This window comes from Vombatus ursinus, unplaced genomic scaffold, assembly GCF_900497805.2.
Source record: "Vombatus ursinus unplaced genomic scaffold, bare-nosed wombat genome assembly UNPS02014778.1, whole genome shotgun sequence".
NCBI classification, from domain to species: Eukaryota; Metazoa; Chordata; class Mammalia; order Diprotodontia; family Vombatidae; genus Vombatus; species Vombatus ursinus.
Window position 1 is genome coordinate 30,479,427 of NW_020954556.1, and position 22,605 is coordinate 30,502,031.

Below are 22,605 nucleotides of genomic sequence, written 5' to 3' on the forward strand. Positions count from 1 at the left end.
CTGTGCTGTGGAGGTGGGAAAGGAGTGCATGCCAGGCAAAGTGTATGGTGAGTTCTGTGTATGAGGAATAGAGAATTTTAAATGGCTAGCCAATGAAAGTACAGAACAATTTCAGATGAAAAATTTAAAATAAATATTTGTAATATTGGCCTAGACACATTTGTTCCCATCTTAAGGAGCAATTAAAAACATTTTCATTTTGCTGGGATAGCACTTATTAAAACACTAAGCACCTACTATGTGCGAGGCACTGTGCTAATCAATGGGGATGCAAAACGTGGCAAAAGACAGCACCTGCCCTCAAGGAATTTACAATCTAAGGAGGAAACAAGATGCAAACAAATATATAAACAAGCTATATCTAGGGTAAATAGGAAATAATTAATGGAGGGAAGTCACTAGAATTAAGAGAGGTTGGGAAAGGCTTCCAATAGAAGGTGGGATTTTAGTTGGAAGCCAGAGAAGATGGGTGTGATATTCCTAATGAAGCCAAGGAAACCTTTACAATCTGATAAACAAAAAGCAGGTGGTAGGACACACAACTGAAACTTGATCCCCAGGATGAATCAAGAGTTTCTGTTCTGAAATGGAATAAATGAGGAGGGGGGAAAAAAAAACTATTAAAGATAGAAAACGGAGACTGACTAGGAAGAGGACAGGCAATGTATCACACTTGAAAGCTAGAAATAGAAATATTTCATATACGACTCCAACCACCTAGCATTTCACAAGTATGCTCAAACATTCTGGTTCAAGCAGTGTTTATTTACCTGGCTGTATTAACTGATTTGGCTATTGCTTTATTCTGACTGTGTGTGGTTTCTGGGTGAAAAAAATGTCTGTAGCATAAGGGTTTTCAAATTCAGGCTGAAGAAAGAACAGACTAAATTCAATAAACATTTTTTAAGGGCCCATATGTACAAAACACTGGTATAAAGTATACTTTAAGAGTACAAGAGGAAAAAAAAATGATATCATTCTCTCCCTCCATCCCACCCCCTTGAAGAGTTTCCATTGTACTGGACTAGAAAATAAGGAATTTCATTCTTCTTCACGTCACATTAGGAAGGTGGAGAGTACTAGTATCATGAGGCTATGGAAGAAAAACCTGGAAAATTCATATCTAGCTTTTTTTTCCTTTGGAGAACCATTAGAAATTGTCCTATCCTCAGGCACATGTATTAGAGGTCTTATTCCTTCTACTCTGCCATTACTTCTCCAACCAGAACCCTATAGGGAGATGGGTTGGGGCAAGAGAAAGTAGCCCCTAGACTTGACCTATTTCAGCTTAGCATGACAAAGCAGCAGCTTCTATATCCCATATCTCTTTCCCCATCCCTTTACCCTCCCCACAAAGAAAAAAAAAAACACAACAAAACAAAATTGATTATGTCTCCATCCTAAGAGGTGTTCATGAAACTTTTAGGACTAAAGGGTTTAGGGACTGGACAGGTCCTTAGAGATCATCTTTAAACTGGGGTTTCTAAACCTTAGGGTCTGTGAACTTATCTTTAAAATATATTTTGCTAGCTCTATTTCATTAGAATTTTGATTAGAATTCTATTTCATTAGATTTTTCCTTTGTAATTCTGTAGATCTCATTTTATGCATTTCATAAACATTATTCTGAGAATGGACCTGCCCATAGGCTTCACCAGATTGCTGGAGGTGGGGAGGAGTGCACGACACACAGAAAGGTTGTGCTCTCCAGGTGAGAGTACTAAGGCTCAGAGAGAAGCGACTCTCCTAAGGACACCCAGGTAGCAAGAAACACAGAGCTTAGGATTCAAACCTACATTATGTGACTCCAAATGGGGGCTATTTCCATGGTATCAAGTTGCCTCCCTGATTTCCTTCTGCCCTCTGCAGACCTAGAAAAGGGATAGTGACTAATCACCCTGAACCTGAAGGGGGCTGAGATGCTGTGTGAGCGTCATGCTTAGAAACATTAATTGTGATATTTTACTTTGCTTAAGCTATGATGAAATAATTGAAGGCATCATAGCAAGGAGTTAAACCCTAGGGAGGCTATTAACAATTTAGCATTTCCAGTTCATGTGGGAATGTCGATTCCACTTACCAAACAGAACGTTATGGACACGTTTAGTCGAAGAGGCTGCAGAGATGACTGGGGATCTCAGCCACCTTTCCCTTGACCCTCTCGTCTTAGGAAGTTAAACACAGGTCTAAGCCGTTCACAAAGACAGTCTATTATCCTATGGTAGTGCCCTAAACCAGCTTATTAGAAAGATTCTGGGCCTCTTTAACTGGCCAACCATGGCAGGGGGAACAGGAAAAAGAGGGGGGAGGGGGAGCAGGGGTTTCTGAAACCTACAGCTGTTTGCCTGAATGAGCAAAGCGGCACCTTCTCTGAGTTCAGGAAGCCCTAAGTCCTGCCACAGAAACGCCACTGGAGTTAGATGACCCAGAAGGTAGGCAGGTGTTTCCCTGACTGTTCAGTGGGGAAGGCATCTTCGATTCTTGGCCCTTTGAGAAGGAGGCAGAAACCCCTGAAAGGAGCCCCATAGTAAGAGTGAAAAGCCCAGCTGTGCTCAAGTAGCCAGGTGAGTGACCTTGGGCCAGTCATTTAATTTAGGCATTGACAGATTTACTTTGGATTCAGAAATCAGTTGTTGTCCTCTACCCCTACTCCCCCATTTTGCAGTCAGATAATTTTTATCAGCTTACAAGGAAAGAAAAACAAAACAAAACAAAAAAACAGCGTATTGCCTTAGGGCATTGATTCTGGCCTCAGATTAGGATCCAAATTGGGGTCACTGAGTGTTTATAAAAGAGTTTTTGAAGGATTCTCTTGAAAGACTTAAAGATAGAGTTGAAAATGGCTGAGCCCCTCCTCTTAATCCATTCTCTTTCTTTGGTCTGAGGAAGCCAAAACCAGAGCAAGTTTGGGTAAGGCTGAGATGTTAGAAGGAGCCCCCAACTGATCCCCACACCAACTGGAGCTGTCCAGGGCTGCAGGTTTCTCAAGTTATTGTAATAGTAACCTAGAAACATAGACAAGCAGAAAGAACAAAGTGCCCTTCTGTGGTTCTCTGAAAATATTAGGTGCCTTGATGAAATTACTAAATGCCAACGCAGACCGAGGCCCGGGATTTGTCAAGCCCTGACAACTCTCCCTGTAAAAATGAGGTGGTTGGACTGATGATCTCTGAGGTCCCAATTCCACCTTTCAAAAAATTTCTGTGATTTTTAAACTCAATCAATACCGTATTGATGTAAAGAATAAGCTATACGTCTCCCTCCCCACCCAAACTCTCTTTAGGATTGTATAGAAATGGAGTGTAACTTATGGACAGTATTCTATGACTCAGTAGTTTTTTCTTTTTCTTTTTCTTTTCTTTTCTTTTTTTTTGAAGACTGGACACAGCTACCATTTTTTGGTATAATGAACTCCAGTGAGGAAGTTCCCTCTAACAATTTATATTGGCTTCTCTGTTATAAATTATATGTGTGTGTCTCTGTATCTATGCATAGATACAGATACACACATATACATAATACCTATATACACATACACATGTGCACATACATGAATGCATATACACATAAATATGTAAAAATGCATACGTATATGTATATATACACACACAGAGCTCTTTACTGCTTGGTAATTTTGAGTTACTGTAGCCAAAATATTCATCACATTGGAGTCAATCTAGTGATGAGTATTTCTGAACTTATTTAGGCAGTCTTCAAATAATACTAGACGTATCATCTGTATATGAATATCTCTTTGTAGGGAAAGGCAGAGTGATACAGTGAGAAGAGCAGTGGCTTTGTAGTAAGAACTTGAATTTGAATCTCACTTCTATTTGTCAGTCAGCAAACATTTATTAAGGGCCTACTATGTGCCAGGCACTATACTAAGTACTATTTCTTATTTGGGTAGCCTCATACAAGTCACCTAAACTATGAGTCCCAGTTTGCTTTTCTGTAAAATGAAGGGATTTAGATAATATCTAAAGTCCCTTCAAACAAAATCTCATGAACTACCTCAATCTAATTTTAAGAGTACAACCTATATCCAGGAATCCATTTCTATTAGTCAAATCTTAAATCTGTCTCCCTAATTGGAGACCATAGGAATTGACTCAGCCTTCACTGAGAAGTTGTTTCAACCTAGCTTGCTTGTACAAGGTAGTAAGATGCCAAGTTGGCCAAAAAGTTGGCCCTGCTCAAGAAAATTGAGTGGGTTAACAAGCCTCTTCATCAAGAAATCTAGAGGATCATGTTAATGAATTCTTATAGATTTCTAGTGCAACACATCATACTTAATCCCATGGATTTACAAGGCAGAAAACCTGGGTTTAGATTGTCTCTAGCAGTTTTTCAATTTTGGGGGGGTTACAGTTAATTTAAATATATAGATTTCCTAAGGAAGGTATTTTAGAAATGACAGCATTTTTTTTTAAAACTAAGATGCAAATAAGTGCTAAAAATGTCCTTGGATTCCTTGTTGAAAAACACCATTAGTAAATCTTTAATTCATCATACCCCAATCAGCAGTCCTTCTGACATAAAGAAATACCTTTTTGGTTTTTTTTCACCCAGTTAGAGAGCGAGAAAGAACTCTGTGCATGTGTGTAGGTGCATACACACATATAGATAGATAGTCCTCTTATATTCAATTCTCAACAACAGTCTCCAGTTGCCGTCCTGGTAACAAAAGATTTATGTGGTCTGTGCAGAAGCTTACCGAGCACCACGCTATTGTAACAGGCCCAGCTCCTAATGAAAGAAAACCTTGTCCTGTCTGCCCTGGCTGTACTTGGCAGGGCGGTCTTTATAAGGAGAACAGGATGTATTTTACACTTGAGACCTGCCATCTCAGAGCATAACAACAGCACTTTTAAGTGTTCTCAATATTAAGCTAACGGAAAACACATACTATTTACTCAAAGTCTGTTTTCTTTCTTTCTCCTCCCTCCCTCAACCCACCCAATCATAACAAAAGCCCAAGTCACCAAGGCAGGTTTATTATCATCAGTTCCATTCTGTCTCATGCTTGACCATCCAAATGGTTGATTAGCTGACAGTGAACTTAGGAGAACTAGTAACTTTCCAGATGACCCCTATAATCCTTAGGATTACTAAGCCAAACCTTTCAAAATTTCTCAGAAAGATCTCAATGCCCAAGCAGGAAATGCCTAATACAACTGCTAGATTTGTATTTATTGGTGTTGGATGTTACTGTCCATTACCAGGGTGCAACAGGGCACATTGCTTAGGAGTTGCTTACACAGAAGGCAGCTGAGTGACTTAGGTGGTTACTGTTCCTAGATGCTGGGATTATTGAAATATGGTGTCTTTTGCTCTGTCATTTCGTGTATAAGTCCTGGGTGGGGGTGGAATCTGGCCAAGATTCATCCAAATTTGCCCATTCAAAATTGTCCAGTCTTTTCCAGTAGTGTGAGAGGGAAGACACATTCATGGGGTGCTCACTCGGTGGAAACCTAGACCACACATGCCCTAATTCCAAGTCTCTGAAATCTTCAGTCTTCCTTACTGAATTGGGAGCCCACCCTGATTGCTGCATGAAATGAGGGTTGGGGGGTTGGGGGGGTGAATTAAGGACAGTGGGATCCCAAACAACTCTCCAGTCATCTCTGAGCATCATGGTTGTGGGGTGGTTGTTTTGTTTTAATGTTTTTGGCTTGGCCTTTCTGCAACTAGTAAAGAGATATGTATGTATGTAAATCAGCCTTGCAGATAAGTTCCTAAATTTTCCAACCTACTTATTATCCCCCCTTCCCAGACTACCAATTACACATCAGTACTTCAAAGGTATACTTCTATACCAATTCTCTTGACCTTTACCTTAGAGAATAAAAAACAATTTATACAAGTGAAAATAATCCATAAACAATTCATTATTTAAAAAAATTTACTGTCCTTGGTTGGGCCAGTTGACTATCTGCAAGGCTGCTCTACCAATGTTAATAGAATGCAATGAAATGTAATCTGTGATGTGTAGCTCGAGTACTTTTTTTTGGGTTTCTTCCACAGATAAACTTCTGCACTGGAGGGGACTTTCTTCCCCTCGTTCTGCACATGGAGCTCTTATTCCCACACCCGGGATGAGTGCAGAATACGCCCCACAGGGTATTTGTAAGTTCAGTGTTATTTCTTCTACAAATGTCCATGTGTGTCAAGATGAGAATTTCTGGAAATCACTCTTGCTTTTTAAGTCCTGAAGAGAGGCACTTCCAAAATAGATTGGCACCCACATGCATATTATTCCATTACTCACTTGGCATCCCAACAACCGCTCTGCTTAGCACCGGAATGGGTTCCCCCTCCCCCCACCCTGATTTTTTTCTTTCTTTCCTAAGTAGTGGCATAGAGCTGACAGCTTCTTTTCTCTGCTGGCCTCCTCCCCAGCTTCTTGTCTGGCTCCAAGGCCAGTGACTGGTGGACATGCCTGTGGGCTCACAGGGTCTATTATGTGGCTAGAGGTCAACTCTTGTTGCCTCATAAGGAGTTTGAACTTACTCCATGGCCAATAAATTTGAGCAGGCCAAAATAGGACTTAAACACTCTAGATACTCTTTCATGCTAAAAAGAAATGGATGCCTCTTAATTATTTTATTGAATCAAATGAAGTGCCAATTTTATGTATGTATTCTATTTGTTAATTTTTTCTCCCTCCCAGACCTAGAGCTAAATTGACTGCCTCCTGGCCATCACACTAAATTCAGCCTTTTCCCCAACCCCTTCTGGGTAAAGAAACAATGTCAATTTTTATATTAGAGGACTTTTTATAAAATTTGGGATAGAATCATAGAATTTTAGGAGCTGTGGGTTCAGAAAAATGAATTTGAAAGAACTCGCTTTAGAAGTTAAAGCAATTTGCTTATGGGAGTAGGAATAAATGGAATGAGTCATGGCTAAAACTGGGAAAATCCCACCTCAAACACAAAAGCAAATGTAAAAGAAAAGCATGACAGTTTATTGTCTAATCTTTACCTAAGGAAAGTATTTTCGTTATGAAAACAAACAAAACATATCTTGCTGGTGGAATGGGGAAAAGGAAAGGGTCATAGGAAAGGAATGAAAGAGAGAGGAAGGGAAAGATCCAGAAGAAGGAAGCATTCCTAAGTAGGAAGAAGGCTGGATTCATTAGTTCTATAAAGGTATCTACAGGGCCTCCACCCTATGGCCAAATTCAGTCAGTTGTTTATTATTTTTTTTCTAAACTGCTAGGTAATTCCAGGTAACAAAGAGTTATTGTCTAAATTTCTTAAGTCTCCAGTCCTGAGGGCTGGGAGGTGGTGCAGGGGTTAAAGCACCTTGTCTGTTCTATAATACCCCTTTCTTTCCCCCTCCCCCATTCCAGACCGTGGTTAGGTCACAGATAGCAAGGAATTTAGGGGTTGGACTGATTTTCGAGTCTCTACATGACAGTCTGTCGGCTCGAAGAGATAATCTTCTGATTTTGCTCGGAGGCTTCTAGTTCTGCACCGGGCTCTCAGAATGACTCAGATTCATAGGCCATTTAATTTTTTTAAGCTGGAAGAGATCTTAGAGGTCATTTAGACCACCACCACTCCCTCCACCTTTATGGATGAGTAAACTGAGGCCCAAAGATTTTAAGTGGCTTGCTTAAGTAGTATGTGCCAGAGCTTAGATGGTTCTTTGGCTCAAAACTCAATGCTCCTAGTGGTTATAGGTGCCACTTTTGGAAAGGAAGGAGAAAAATCATTTTGGATATAATAGTGATGGTAGTGATTGGAGTTGGACTGATAAAAGGGAAATGGAGAATGTTCTTCTCTCTCTCCATCTCTTTTGCTCAACATGACTTTTCTGTGGGTAGTGAATTTGGTTTAGGGGGTGGGAAATTCAGAAGCCTGAGATTAAAAACCCTCCTCCTAATAAGAGGGTTGGTGCTGATGTCCACAACCACCAACTAACTTTCCCATATAAAGCAAGACTTGTTGGGGAGCAGCGAACAGAGAGGAATGTAGTGATAGAGATGACTTGAGTTTCTCAGGAAGAACTCTCTAGGAACACCAGTATCCACTTTGTTCAGCTTTCACCAGTTAATGACCCTTCTCCCTTTGCCTCTTCCTAGTCACCCCCAGCCTCTAACAATCAGACCCTCAAATGTCCAGGTGGGGTCAGAACAGGTTGAGGGCATTAGACTGGAAGTTAATGTTGGGTGAGAAGTGTGGTAGGTCAGTAGCTTTAGGAGTCAGATAAAGTAGATAAATTGGAAATGGTGTTCCTTCTTTTTGTTTCTTAAAAATCAGGAGGTACAAGCCATTAGTTGACTTTAACCCTTTGACTACTGGACCTCCTAGAGCTTTTGGGTCAGGGCAGCCATGGATGTACACACATGGTATTACTCCAAATCCCCCCAAAACGATCAGTCTTGAATGGAGAAGTTGATTTTCATCAGAGTAAATGAAGAATATTATTATGTTTTACACGTCAGTAAATCAATGTAGCCCTAATTTTGCCACGCAGGAAATCAATTCTGGTCTTTCTAAACCGTGGAAGATGTTATGAACAAAGTAATTTTGCAAATTAAGGCAAGTAACACATTTATTGATGACTGTAGTTTAGGAATTTAGAATTGGTGAGCACTGTAATGTAATGTGCTGCACGGGCACGAGCTGAGTGAAATACAGATTATATGGCAAAACTGTAATGCATCATTTGCTATTAGTGGACTGGTAATAATTACCAGTTTCAAAGCAGCTCTTTCCATGTAATCTTTAGTCTCAATCGTAACAGCCCTTCTCATTGACATTATGATTACACTAGCTGCCCTCATGATCTAGAATATTTAGTTGATGGGAATACTAAAATGCGATAGTGAAAACTGTATGTTGTATGCTCATTATAAGATAAAATGCCATTTTCTCTGACCTAATGTATGAGAGAGAGAAGGGAGGGGAGCATTACATTGTTAGCATACTGTAGCCGATCACATAGCTTGCTCTGCATTGTTTTTTTGTTTTCTTTCTTTCTTTTTTTTTTAAAGCAGCAGCAGCAGCTTATGACAGCAAAATAGAATGAAGTTTTCACATTTACGCCTTTTTTTTAAGCACATAAATGAGCATCCTTAAGTCACTCTGTTTCCCAGGGATTTAGATATTTATCAGAAGGGCTGTATTAAGACACATGCAAAACCATTAAAATGCATTTTTATTCCAGTCTTGATTTTATCGGAGAAATGTGAGGTTAAATATTATTTTAAGGCTTTTGAAGGGATGAAAGTGTTAAGTGACTGCTATAAGCAATTGAGTCTCCTTTTTTACTTCCTCAATTCGGATTGTCAGGCTAAATGCATGATAATAAAACAGACCTAGAGGCAAAGGATAAAGCCACCTTGGGTCACTTAAACTAGCACTAGAGAGGTTTTTTGCCTGTCTGGTCCCCAAATCATTGTTCAACAACACCAACAACAAAATTTATGAAAATAACCTCAGTGATGCCTTTTATTTCCCTTTGAAGAGAGGAGGCAAACAAAAAACAGGCAGATAATGTGACCCCAGTGTCAGCATTTTCTTTCAAAATCTCTCTGCCTTTTTTTTTTCCCACATTAGGCAAATGTTTGAAACCTAATTTTGGTATCTTATCATCTAATCTTGTTAAAGAGATTTGCCCAGAAGTGGGATATATTGAGTGAGATTATAAATGCATTGTAAAGTAAATTACAAGGTCAAGGCCAGGAGTCCATTATGTAGTCAAGCAAGTCTAGCAAGCCCGGCTTGTTTTGGAATCACTGGTGTCTTTGGCTCCTGAGCAGAACTCACCAGCTTTTATTTCTGAATCATTAAATGGAGGGAATCATCAAACTGATTAATTCCTCATCCCCTTTCCTCACCTCAGCGGTGACTTATTTCCCTTTATCAGAACTTATTGAAAAATACTAGCTGGGGATTTGATGAAATATTCAAGTCCCTTGTTTAAGAAAAGGAAAGGTAGATTTTCTTCCATTATAATTTATTCAGTCTTTTTTTTTTTTTTTTTACCTGGAAGCCTTTGGGAAGTTTTCTCTTTTCCTCATTCGTCCCCTTTGAATGTCACAATTAGTAGGCTGGTCATCCAGTGATTTGGTGTTTGGTATCTCTCTTGGAGCACTTTTGGTTACCTCTCAAAATAAACGATGGTGAAATCAAGTTGGCTAGCTGTTTCCCAAAGTGGCATTTACCATTCTCCAGCTCTTTTCAGTGTGAGAGAAATAATGTGACTTAAGTAGGGCTTCTATCCAGGCTGCTTGGCTACTGGCCAGAGAGTTGACTAGCTGAACTGTTTCTTTCTCAACTGGAGCTGAATCTCAGCTGAGGGCACGAGATGTTGTATAATTTGGTTCTCGTTGTTAGCCACTCAAAGTAATGAGGAGACAGATAGTGTAGCATTTCTCAGCTTGCTGCCTATGATGGTGCAGGCTGCAGTAAACTCACTGTTCCTTCAGCTTGGATTGGTATGTATTCCTTCATATACATACCCCAGTGACGTCTAACCTTTGGGAAGTTTTGACATCCTGCCATCTTTCATTTGTTTTTTGTTTGTTTTAGTGAGGTTCCCCCTTGCCCACGAATCCTAAGAATGGGTGTGGCATGATATTTACTATTGTATTTTGAAGATTTTGAGACCCTCTTCAGAAAATAACCATAGGTACCCTGAGGGTGCTGAAGAATTATATTTGGGAATTACTGGCCTGTGCTTACATGCACAAATTACCTATAGGGGGCATTATGACTATATTTTAGACTATATCAAACAGAATATTTTTATTTAAAGGATATCAGAAATTTGCTTGTTTTGTAATTGTAAAATTAAAAAAGCTTTTCTAGAGCATGGTGAATTGACCTCATCTGTTCTCAGTGGATCTTAGAAATGATTGTCTCTTTAGAGAGGTCATTGCTACAGGAGACAGAATTGTTGAAGTTTAGAGAGAGGAGGGAGAGAAATCTAGGTCCTTTTTGATGGTCAGGTCCAACCCTGTCACTTACAAGTGAAGGAAACTGAGAGGGGGCAGCCTGTAGTGTAAAGAGAACTGGATTTGGAGTCAGGAAGACCTGGGTGCAAATCCCACCTCAGACACTTACTAGCTGTGTGACGCTGGACAAATCATTTAATTTCCCCGGGCCTCAGTTTCCTTATTTGTAAACATGTTAGGCTTGGACTCCTTGACTTCTGAGGTCCGTTCCAGCTCCAAATCTATGACTCTATGATCTTAAGTAATACCACGTAGTTTGAAAAGCAGTTACAGAATCCATAGGATATAAAATGTTAAGAATATTCTCCAAACATGGTGATTCCCCTAAGCGCCCCCACCCCCTCAGTGTTACTACTCTTTGGTTTGGGATTTCTCACCTTTTTAGATGACCAGAATGGAAAAGAGGGGGAGATGAAGGGGTTAGGGGTTGGGGAGGAAGGATCAGGCGGGAATGGAACAGAAATAAGCGATTGCTGATCCATGATTCCGTGATTAAACCTTTATCTACCTGTTGTATTATTGTTGCAGGTAAAGATGAGCCCAGCAGCTACACATGTACAACTTGCAAACAGCCATTCACCAGTGCATGGTTTCTCTTGCAACACGCACAGAACACTCACGGATTAAGAATCTACTTAGAAAGCGAACACGGAAGCCCCCTGACCCCGCGGGTTGGTATCCCTTCAGGACTAGGTGCAGAGTGTTCCCAGCCTCCACTTCATGGGATTCATATTGCAGACAGTAACCCCTTTAACCTGCTAAGAATACCAGGATCGGTATCGAGAGAGGCTTCGGGTCTCGGCGAAGGGCGCTTTCCACCCACCCCCCCTTTGTTTAGTCCTCCACCGAGACATCATTTGGATCCCCATCGCATAGAGCGCCTAGGGGCAGAAGAAATGGCCCTGGCCACCCATCACCCGAGTGCCTTTGACAGGGTGTTGCGGTTGAATCCTATGGCTATGGAGCCTCCCGCTATGGATTTCTCTAGGAGACTTAGAGAGTTGGCAGGGAACACGTCTAGCCCACCGCTGTCCCCAAGCCGGCCCAGCCCTATGCAAAGGTTACTGCAGCCATTCCAGCCAGGTAGCAAGCCGCCCTTTCTAGCTACGCCCCCCCTCCCTCCTCTACAGTCTGCCCCTCCTCCCTCCCAGGCCCCAGTCAAGTCCAAGTCTTGCGAATTCTGCGGGAAGACGTTCAAATTCCAGAGCAACCTGGTAGTGCACCGCCGGAGTCACACGGGCGAGAAGCCGTACAAGTGCAACCTCTGCGACCACGCGTGCACCCAGGCCAGCAAGCTCAAGCGCCACATGAAGACCCACATGCACAAGTCGTCCCCCATGACGGTCAAGTCCGACGACGGCCTGTCCACCGCCAGCTCCCCGGAGCCCGGGACCAGCGACCTGGTGGGCAGCGCCAGCAGCGCCCTCAAGTCGGTGGTGGCCAAGTTCAAGAGCGAGAACGACCCCAACATGATCCCGGAGAACGGGGACGAGGAGGAAGAGGAGGACGACGAGGAAGAGGAAGAAGAGGAGGAAGAGGAGGAGGAGGACCTGACGGAGAGCGAGAGGGTGGACTACGGCTTCGGCCTCAGCCTGGAGGCAGCCCGCCACCACGAGAACAACTCCCGGGCTGGCGAGGAGAACCGCTCCATCCCCGACGTGATGCAGGGCATGGTGCTGAGCTCCATGCAGCACTTCAGCGAAGCCTTCCACCAGGTCCTGGGCGAGAAGCATAAGCGAGGCCACCTGTCTGAGTCCGAGGTGCACAGGGACACTTGCGACGAAGACTCAGTCGCGGGCGAATCCGACCGCATAGACGATGGCACTGTCAACGGGCGCGGCTGCTCCCCGGGAGAGTCGGCGTCCGGGGGCTTGTCCAAAAAGCTGCTCCTGGGCAGCCCCAGCTCGCTGAGCCCTTTCTCCAAGCGCATTAAGCTCGAGAAGGAGTTCGACCTGCCCGCCACCGCGATGCCCAACACCGAAAACGTTTACTCGCAGTGGCTCGCCGGCTACGCGGCGTCCCGGCAGCTCAAAGACCCCTTCCTCAACTTCGGAGACTCCAGACAATCGCCTTTTGCCTCGTCCTCAGAGCACTCGTCGGAGAACGGCAGCTTGCGCTTCTCCACGCCGCCCGGGGAGATGGACGGAGGCATTTCGGGCCGCAGCGGCACGGGAAGCGGTGGGAGCACTCCGCATATTAGTGGCCCGGGCCCTGGCAGGCCCAGCTCAAAAGAGGGCAGACGCAGCGACACTTGTGAGTACTGTGGGAAAGTCTTCAAGAACTGTAGCAATCTCACTGTCCACAGGAGAAGCCACACGGGCGAAAGGCCTTATAAATGCGAGCTGTGCAACTATGCCTGTGCGCAGAGTAGCAAACTCACCAGGCACATGAAAACGCATGGCCAGGTGGGGAAGGACGTTTACAAATGTGAAATTTGTAAGATGCCTTTTAGCGTGTACAGTACCCTGGAGAAACACATGAAAAAATGGCACAGTGATCGAGTGTTGAATAATGATATAAAAACTGAATAGAGGTATATTCATACCCTGCCCCTCACTCCTCCACCCAAACCCACCCCCCACCTTTTTGCCCCCTTCTCCCCTCCACCTGCAACCCCCCTCCCATCTCCAGTAGAATTTTTTCTAGTCCCTTGTGATTTAAAACAAACAAACAAAAATAACGGAAGCTAAGAATATACAGAAAAGTGCTTGTCACCAGCACACCTGTTTTTTTTTCCTTTTTTTTTCCTTTTTTTCCCTTTTTTTTTTTTTCCTTTATGTTCTCACCGTTTGAATGCATGATCTCTATCGGGGCAATACTATTGCATTTTACGCAAACTTTGAGCCTTTCTCTTGTGCAATAATTTACATGTTGTGTATGTTTTTTTTTTTTTGTTTTGACTTAGACAGCATGTATGGTATGTTATGGCTATTTTAAATTGTCCCTGATTAGTTGCTGAGCAAACATGTTGCTGTTTCCAGTTCCGTTCTAAGAGAGAGAGAAAAAAAAGAGAGAGAGAGAGAGAGAAAAAAAAAAAAGACCATGCTGCATAACTTCTGTAATACATATCATGTACAGTTTTGTTTTATAATGTGTGGAGGAAAAGACAGTCTTTGGATTAACCCTCTATAGACAGGATGGATAGCACTGAAAAAAAAATGCTGTATTAGCTAGATGTCTGTCTCTAAAGGGTTAAATGTATCAATTGAATAGGGAAAAAAAGGCCTTGAATGGACAAATTAAGAAAAAAAAGATAAAAGCAAATTTGTACTATCATTTGGTTTTAAAAATATGAGTGCCTTGAATCTATTGAAACCATGTTGATGGTTCTTCCTACTTGTTATAAACTTGTAGCTTAATTCAACATTGGGTAAGGTGATAAATCTTTAGGACCTAGCATATGATTCTATATTGTATTTCTCACAACAATGGCTACCTAAAAACATGACTCAATATGTCCTAGCTAATCATCATTCTCCCTTTAGTTTAATTAAAAAAAAAAAACAAAAAACAAAACTGATTATAGCAGTATAAAACCTATTTTGCTCCTGGTGAGAGCTTAAAAGAAGTGGGATTTTTTGCCCAAAGTTTTATTTTTTTTTAATCAATGATTAAATTGAATGTGAAACGTGCAAAGGCCCTGGAACATGATTAAATACACTAGTAAGGAAATTCATTTTATGAAGATATTTACTTTTAATAATATCTTTTATTGATTCTGGCACCAAAACAAATAAATCCAGATTCACTTGATTGTCAAGCTGACAATCAGATTATAAACTTTAAGACCTTGTGTACCCATGTAAAAAAAGAGGCTGGCAATAAGATTTTACAGAGTGTAACAGATAGAAAAACAAAAAATAATTGTGATCATTAGCACAATGTGGTACTGTTTGCCATTTTAAACTAGAACAGGCGTATAAGCTAATATCGATACAATGATGATTAACTATGAACTCTTAAGACTTGCTTTTAAATGTGACATTCTAAAATAAAGAGAGAGAAAGAATTTTAAGAGTAGCAGTATGTATGTCTGTGCTCCCTAAAAGTTGTACTTCGTTCCTTTTTCATACACTGTGTGCTATTTGTGTTAACGTGGAACAGGATTCATTTTTTTTTTTTTTTATTAAGCTAGCATCTGCCCCAGTTGGTGTTCAAATAGCACTTGACTCTGCCTGTGATGTGTCTGTATCTTTTCTCTAATCAGAGATACAGAGGTTGAGTATAAAATAAGACTGCTCAGTTAGGACAATTAAGTGCACTGTACAATTTTCCCAGTTTACAGGTCTATACTTAAGGGAAAAGTTGCAAGAATGCTGAAAAAAAAAAATTGAACACAATCTCAATGATGAGCATTCAAAACAAAACAAACAAAAAAAAAAACAAAAAAAAAAAACTTTGCCAGCCATTTACTTGACTAATGAGCTTACTTGGACGCAACATTGCAGCGCTGTGAATGGAAACAGAAAACACTTAACATAGAAATGAATGATTGCTTTCGCTTCTACAGTGCAAGGATTTTTGTACAAAACTTTTTTAAATATAAATGTTAAGAAATTTTTTTAAAAAAACACTTCATTATGTTTAGGGGGGAACTGCATTTAGGGTTCCATTGTCTTGGTGGTGTTACAAGACTTGTTATCCATTTAAAAATGGTAGTGGAAATTTTATGCCTTGGATATACACCGCTCTTCAGGTTGTATAAAGCATACATTGGGGAAAGGTTTAAGATTATATAGTACTTAAATATAGGAAAATGCACACTCATGTTGATTCCTATGCTAAAACACATTTATGGTCTTTTTTCTGTATTTCTAGAATGGTATTTGAATTAAATGTTCACCTAGTGTTAGGCACTATAGTATTTATATTGAAGCTTGTATTTTTAATTGTTGCTTGTTCTCTTAAAAGGTATCAATGTACCTTTTTTGGTAGTGGAAAAAAAAAAACACAGGCTGCCACAGTATATTTTTTTAATTTGGCAGGATAATATAGTGCAAATTATTTGTATGTTTCAAAAAAAAAAAAAAAAAAAGACAAAAAAGTGTGACATTATACAGATAAGAAGCCATATAATGGCTGTTTGGCGAAAACCTGTTAGAATGTCACACGGATGGCTGTCACAGAGGGTTGTACATATCTTTTTTTTGTTCTTTTTTCCTGCTGCCATACTGTATGCAGTACTGCAAGCTAATAACGTTGGTTTGTTATGTAGTGTGCTTCTTGTCCCTCTCCTATCACCCTACATTCCAGCATTTTAACTTCATATGCAGTAAAAGAAAGAAAAAAAAAGGAAAAAAAAACAATGTTTTGCAGTTTTTTTCATTGCCAAAAACTAAATGGTGCTTTATATTTAGATTGGAAAGAATTTCATATGCAAAGCATATTAAAGAGAAAGCCCGCTTTAGTCAATACTTTTTTGTAAATGGCAATGCAGAATATTTTGTTATTGGCCTTTTCTATTCCTGTAATGAAAGCTGTTTGTCGTAACTTGAAATTTTATCTTTTACTATGGGAGTCACTATTTATTATTGCTTATGTGCCCTGTTCAAAACAGAGGCACTTAATTTGATCTTTTATTTTTCTTTGTTTTTATTTTTTTTTTATTTGGATGACCAAAGGTCATTACAACCTGGCTTTTTATTGTATTTGTTTTCTGGTCTTTGTTAAGTTCTATTGGAAAAACCACTGTCTGTGTTTTTTTGGCAGTTGTCTGCATTAACCTGTTCATACACCCATTTTGTCCCTTTATTGAAAAAATAAAAAAAAATTAAAGTACACAATGTAAGCTTCTTGTGTCCTCATTTGACACACTCTGTAAATTACTTTCAGGAAAATAACAGGTTTTAAGAGAAGGCCAGTCAGTCTTTTTCAGGATTCTTTCTGTGGGCATTTTGACGTGTGTGTTGTAGCCTAAAGGAACATAGAAATACCATATTAGAATAGACATTTCAATGCAGGGAAATAGTTTTGAGGTTTTACAATTCTAGAATAATTTTCAAGAGCATAGAAGATTTTTTTTTGTTTTTTTGTTTTTTTCAGTGTGGATATTGAAACTTCTCCCAACCTGCTGTAGCAATAGAGCCATTCAGGAATAAACTTACATCTTCCCTGTAATGGCATTGTCCACATGGCATTCCTTTGGGATTTTTTTTTTTTTTTTGGTCCTGTCTGTGAAAGGGACTTTTCCTCCTGCCCCATCTGGAGCACATGGGACAAAAGAAAAGAATCAGTCCTCCAGTTTCCTCGTTAGCCCTTCTGTCAAACCAAAACTAACTTCCTTCTCCCCTCCCCTTTCCTCACCACTCTCACCCAAGACCCTAACAATGGCAACAGGTGAACTCCAGATTTTCGGCCTGTGCTGTATGCTGAATAGTGTGACATGTTTTATCAAAGCAGCCACCGATGGTGTGTGGGCATGCACAGCCTCTGATTTTACGAGATGCATGGTGTGTTGCACTGTGAATCTGAGATCAGACAAACCGGCCCTAAAACTCTACAGACCTGTTTATGGTGTTTCACTGGCTGACAGCAAATGGAAGGTGGGAACTCCCCTTCACTTATCTTTTGAACAACCAGCAGGTTTATGAAATATTGTGCATATATTTGTCTTTAAAATCTGGAATCCAATGAAGTTTTTTTTTTTTAACCCCTTCTTAGAGGTCTGTGCATGTTGTTGGTTTTTACAAACACTGCATGTTGCAGCATCTTTTTGCTTTATTAAAACACATCCCCTCCGTGATATTGTGTCTTGCTGTTCCTAGTGTAACTGGATGGATATGACATTGTTTTTATTTTTGTACAACCAAAGCCAGAGTTCTGTTGTCTTTTTGTGGTGGTGGTCATTGTTGCCCGGTTAGTGAACCCATCAGGCCTTTTCATAGGTGGCACTCTTCCAATGGATGTAATAATATTGATCTTAGGAAAGAAAATCTTACCATTAGTGCAGAGGGAGATGATTTTTCCCCCCTGCCTGTTTAAGAGATGTATCTGTCCCCTTGAGGGGTGAGGACTAGAGGGTTTGGGGGTGAGGAATGGAAAGGGGAATATTAGTTAAGATATACAGTTGGTTATTAGTGTGGAAGAGATTGGATGATGAAAAGGAGGGAGGGTGAGAGAACAGATGGGTTCAAAAGAGCTTGGTAACTGTCAAAAAACCAGGGCTCAGGGAGGACGTTGGTGCTTTAGGGAAGGCAGTATTAGACATTAACACAGTGCTGGGACCAGGCAGAAATCATAACCAATGCTTTGCTCTTTTGGGAGTACATGACTTCAGCTCTACCGCTATTAAATGTCCATAAAGTCTGTATCTCCTTGTTATTCTTTTAATAGGAAATTGTTACTGCAGCTGAACAGGCTTTTATATATAGTACTCATTTTAATTTCTCCATGTATAATGTTTTAGTATAATTAGGTTTGCATTCTGATATATAGTATTGAATTAATATAATACTACATGTATATATTTATAATTCAAATTCAGAATTTCTAAATCATGGGGGGGGAGATGATGATTCACCTTCTGATGAATGAGAAATTGTGTTTGATTTCAGCCTTCACAAGGCTAAATAAATCTAGTGGGAGGCATGACAGCTTCTTTAGTTCACCTAGTCTCCTGACTTGCTTAAGCCCACTTTTAAGAGATTATTTCTGAAGCTGCCTCAATAATAGATGCATTAAGGAATAGTCAACAAGAACATAACAACAAGAACATATAGGTTAGATTCCAAGTGCTAAGCAAATATCTTAATGCAAACTATACATTTCCTAACAATGTAATGAATGCATGGTGTTTAAAATCAGAGACCACTTAAAGGTGATTTTTAAGAATTCTGAAACAGACTTAAATGATATCCTGTAGGAACTTACAAGGCAATGTGTAGCCCTGTAAACCTCACCTTCCAGCATCTTCCTTCTCCAATGAACCTTTGGTTTATTTCCACTTAAAAAGATATTTAAATGAACAGGAATATTATTGGGGTGGCAGTACAAAGGCTTTTGTTAAAATTTCCATTGCCCACTGATTCTTAAAAGTACAGATTTTTTTTGGGGGGGGGCATGTCTTCTGTGCTCCCTCAAAAGATATTTAATTATCCTCTGAATTTTAAGGCTGAAAAAGGGACTGAAAACAACATGGAATCCTTTAACCTCAGAGGTTCCAAACTTAAAGGCCTGTAAGAAGTGATATGAGTATATGGCCTTTAAATTATCTTTGCAATCTCAGGAAATGTGAAATTTTTGAGTTTATCCCAGAAGAATGAATGTGTGTCATTATGTAGCTATTTTTCCCAAAAATGTGTGTTATACTTTATATAAAGCTTGAAGTGAGAAAAGTAAGGGAAGTAGGACCATTTGGAAATAGTCTAAAATAGAGAAGCAAGGAGGTAGGGTGGCTTGCTTATCCATAGACAAAAGTCTCCTAAGAAGAGCCAGGATTTTTCAGGCCTTCCTGGAAAGAAGTTGGATGGCTTCATCCTGCCTTACATCAAGCACTGGATAGACAGAGAGAGTAAGTGAGGGAAATGGATTATTTCATTTGTTTTTAAACACCGTCCATATAATTTAAAAATTTTTTATGATAAGTCTACTGTAACTGTGTATCCATTATGGTTCTATTATATGCCATTGTTTCTGAGTCCAGAGTATTCAAGAGTGGGCCCATACCTTTCTACTTATTTGGCCAACCTATTGAAAAAATTAAAAGTTAGTGGAAACTTTGCCAGTGTTGAGAAGATTGATAGTATTCTCCAAACAGGCTTTTTATTTTCTTCCAAAAGAGTTTTAACTTTAAAAACATAAGCTACTTAGTAAATTTTCCTTAGTGGCTTTTGAGACCCTTGCAGATACCCCCAGTGAAGAATAAACAGGTCTATTTCCAGAGAAATGGACTCATCAGGCCACAGAGCTTGAATTTGGGAGTATGTGCCTACTGTATCACAGGGTTGACTCTAGCTGCCAATTGTATACTTGGATTATTGGGTGTGCTTGTTTGATGTTATCGGCACTCATTAGCCTGCTGTTTCATTTGCTAAAAACACATGATTGTTGAATCAGCCTTTTGGGGGATGGGTTTCTCCTTCTGTGTGTTTCACAGTGTTATCCATGGTCCTAGGATGCAATTGATTTCTTCTTCCCTAATGAGGCAGGGGAGAGCAAAAGTTCAGAGCTCTGGGGCTGTTGTATGGAAGTGTGTAACCTTGCCCAAGCACAACTCAATGGTGGATCCAACTACCATTTTTTCCATTCTGTAAAAATGACAAAGAGTTTCCTGTGGGAAGTATAAAAAGAAACGTACAAAGTATGTCTTCCACAGGAAAAGCAGAGACGGCCGAAAATAGGGATTTCCGTAAAATCCTTTCATTTGAAGTAGGGCCTTGATATTGGACAAAGAATGTGCTATTAAATAAACTTGTGAATAGTTAAGTGCTCAACCTGAAACTGTACTTTGATTTCCAGTGAGGGCTGTAAAATACTGGTGAATGGGGGAAGAGAGGTGACAAAGCGGTTTGATTCGGACATCCTCGTCTTAAAGAGAGGCGATGCTAGTGTCTGGGCAGCGGGACCTGGGAATCCTGCTTAAAAAGAGGTGTTGTGGGATTCTCAGTGTTCCCTGGTCCTTGGTGGACGTGGCAGGCCCAGGCCTGGTCCCTGGGATTCAGCCAGGGGGCTTCACAAGAGCAGCTGAGTGCTAGACCCTGGGCCTCCAGCGCCAAGTCAGGGGAGAAGAGGCCCCAGGCCCCTGCCTTGGGTCACCATGGCAACGAGGCCTGGAATACCACAGTGGTGGTCTTCCTCAGCACATCCGGATTCCCAGTCCTGCAGCTTCAAGTCAATGTATACAGGAGGGGAAGAAAACCAGGAAGAAAATAACCATCCCCTTCCTCCCTTCCCTTTTCTCTTCAACAACGCTTCTTTCTCCCCTCGTCCCTCCTCCCCCCACCAAAATTGAACTGCGATTTTCCAAAGAAACTGCAGGCAGGTTTGGTGAAATCTGGGGGTAACCTTTTGGGGTTCTGGTTTTCTCTGCAGAGATTCGTCCGACTTTTGTAAATCTTTGGCTGCTTTGACGTTGAACTTGATGACATTCCATGTTTTTGTTGTGCTGCTTTACATTGATTTTTATTTTTGTTTTATTTTTGTTTTGTTTTTCCCCCCTTTACTCTCCTTTCCTTCTCCCCTTCCCCTCCAATCAAAAAAAAAAAAAGAAAGAAAAGAAAAAAGAAAGGACCGGGGTACATATGACTTGTCTTGTTACCTGCATTTTTTTCACTGGAGGTGGGTGGGTGAGGGGAGGGGGAAGAATGTTTCCCTCCATATGTGTCCTGAAGAGTTTATTAGAACTGTGATGTGATATGAAAGGGAGAGCCTCAGCCCCGGGTGGGCAAGAGTGGGTGGGGAATCTGTCTTTGTGGGGAAAGCAACCAGAGACCAGAGAGTGTGGGGCCTGGGTTTGAAATCAGTGCCTGAGATTCCAGCAGGTCAGGTCTGTGGGTGATTCAAATTAATTGGAAAACAAAACAAAATAAAAACAAAAAAGGCTAGGAAGAGAATGGAATGTCACTGGGCCAAGTTACACCTGTATTTTTTCTCCCCCCTCTCTGTCCCCATCCTCTTTCTAGGTTCTTCACACACCCCCATTCGGCGTAGTGCCCAGAGAGCTCAAGATGTGTGGCAGTTTTCGGATGGAAGCTCGAGAGCCCTTAAATTCTGAGAAAATCTGATGCCCTTTCCCCCCACCCAAGGCAGGGTGGGATGTCCAGCCGCCCCGCCGACATCAGAGCGTGGTCTGTCATCCTGCTAGTTTGTGATGTTTTCTGACAGTAGCCTCCAAGAAGCCGTCGTGTGAAGACAGAGTCCTGCGGAGTCCTTCCCGTCTGGGCCTGCAGGGCCATTTTATTTATATTTTTTAATAAAAAAAAAAAACAGAAACAAAAAAAAAAAACAATCGCATTGGAACAGTGAATCAGTCCCATGTTATAGGGCCCATTGGCCGTCCCTGTCTTTGGGTGCCGCCCAAGCCCTCTTGAAACCAGCCAATTTAATTACCTGTACTGTGGAAAAGAGCATGAGTCCCCCAACCCATTGTTTCTATACATTCTACGTTGTCTTTTAAAACTTGTGCTTAACATTGACACAATAAATGTTGGAGCTTTAGGTCCTGCTTGCTTGTTCTTCAATTTTTAATGCTTAAAAGACAATGCAGCTGGTTATGACTTTGTATTGCCATATCCATTTGCTACAGGTAACCACTGAGTGAGTAGGGGGAGTAGGAGTCTGCAGTGGGGGGGAGGTGAGGAAGGCAGAAGAGGTTAACATCCACAAAATGGCATAAATTTTCAAGGAGAATCAAAATGCAAAGCTCTAGGACTAAATCATAGGGATATCATAATTAATGTAGTAATAGTGTTGCTGTTTATTAATGCTGAAGTGTGGTTTTCCTAACTGTCTGACTTATAATTTGCATACCATTAAATAATACATAATGTGACATACTACATTTCTGGTTTTCAAATGTACACTTTTTGGTGGCACCATATAGGGTCTGAATTTGTCTTTTTATCTAATGCAAAAAAGCTAATATCACTGGGTTAAGACTATGGCAAAGCCTAGAGAAAGTGATAAATATCTTTAGT

General features: G+C 40.7%; 1 protein-coding gene across 8 annotated transcripts in view; it reads left to right on the plus strand.

Moving 5' to 3' along the window:
• Positions 1-22,126, plus strand: part of BCL11A (BCL11A, BAF complex component) — a 123,733-nt gene extending 101,607 nt beyond the window's left edge. For 4 of the 8 annotated variants that reach the window (XM_027865375.1, XM_027865374.1, XM_027865378.1 and 1 more), the window contains 3 exons: positions 6,028-6,129; positions 11,501-13,505; positions 21,592-21,675. In XM_027865375.1, the coding sequence (XP_027721176.1) occupies positions 6,028-6,129; positions 11,501-13,503 (2,105 nt within the window). In that variant the 3' untranslated portion in view covers positions 13,504-13,505; positions 21,592-21,675. Of the gene's footprint in view, positions 1-6,027; positions 6,130-11,500; positions 13,506-21,591 lie in introns of all 8 variants that reach the window. The other 4 variants (XM_027865379.1, XM_027865380.1, XM_027865381.1 and 1 more) reach the window with 4 other exon arrangements.
• The last annotated feature ends 479 nt before the right edge of the window (positions 22,127-22,605 follow it).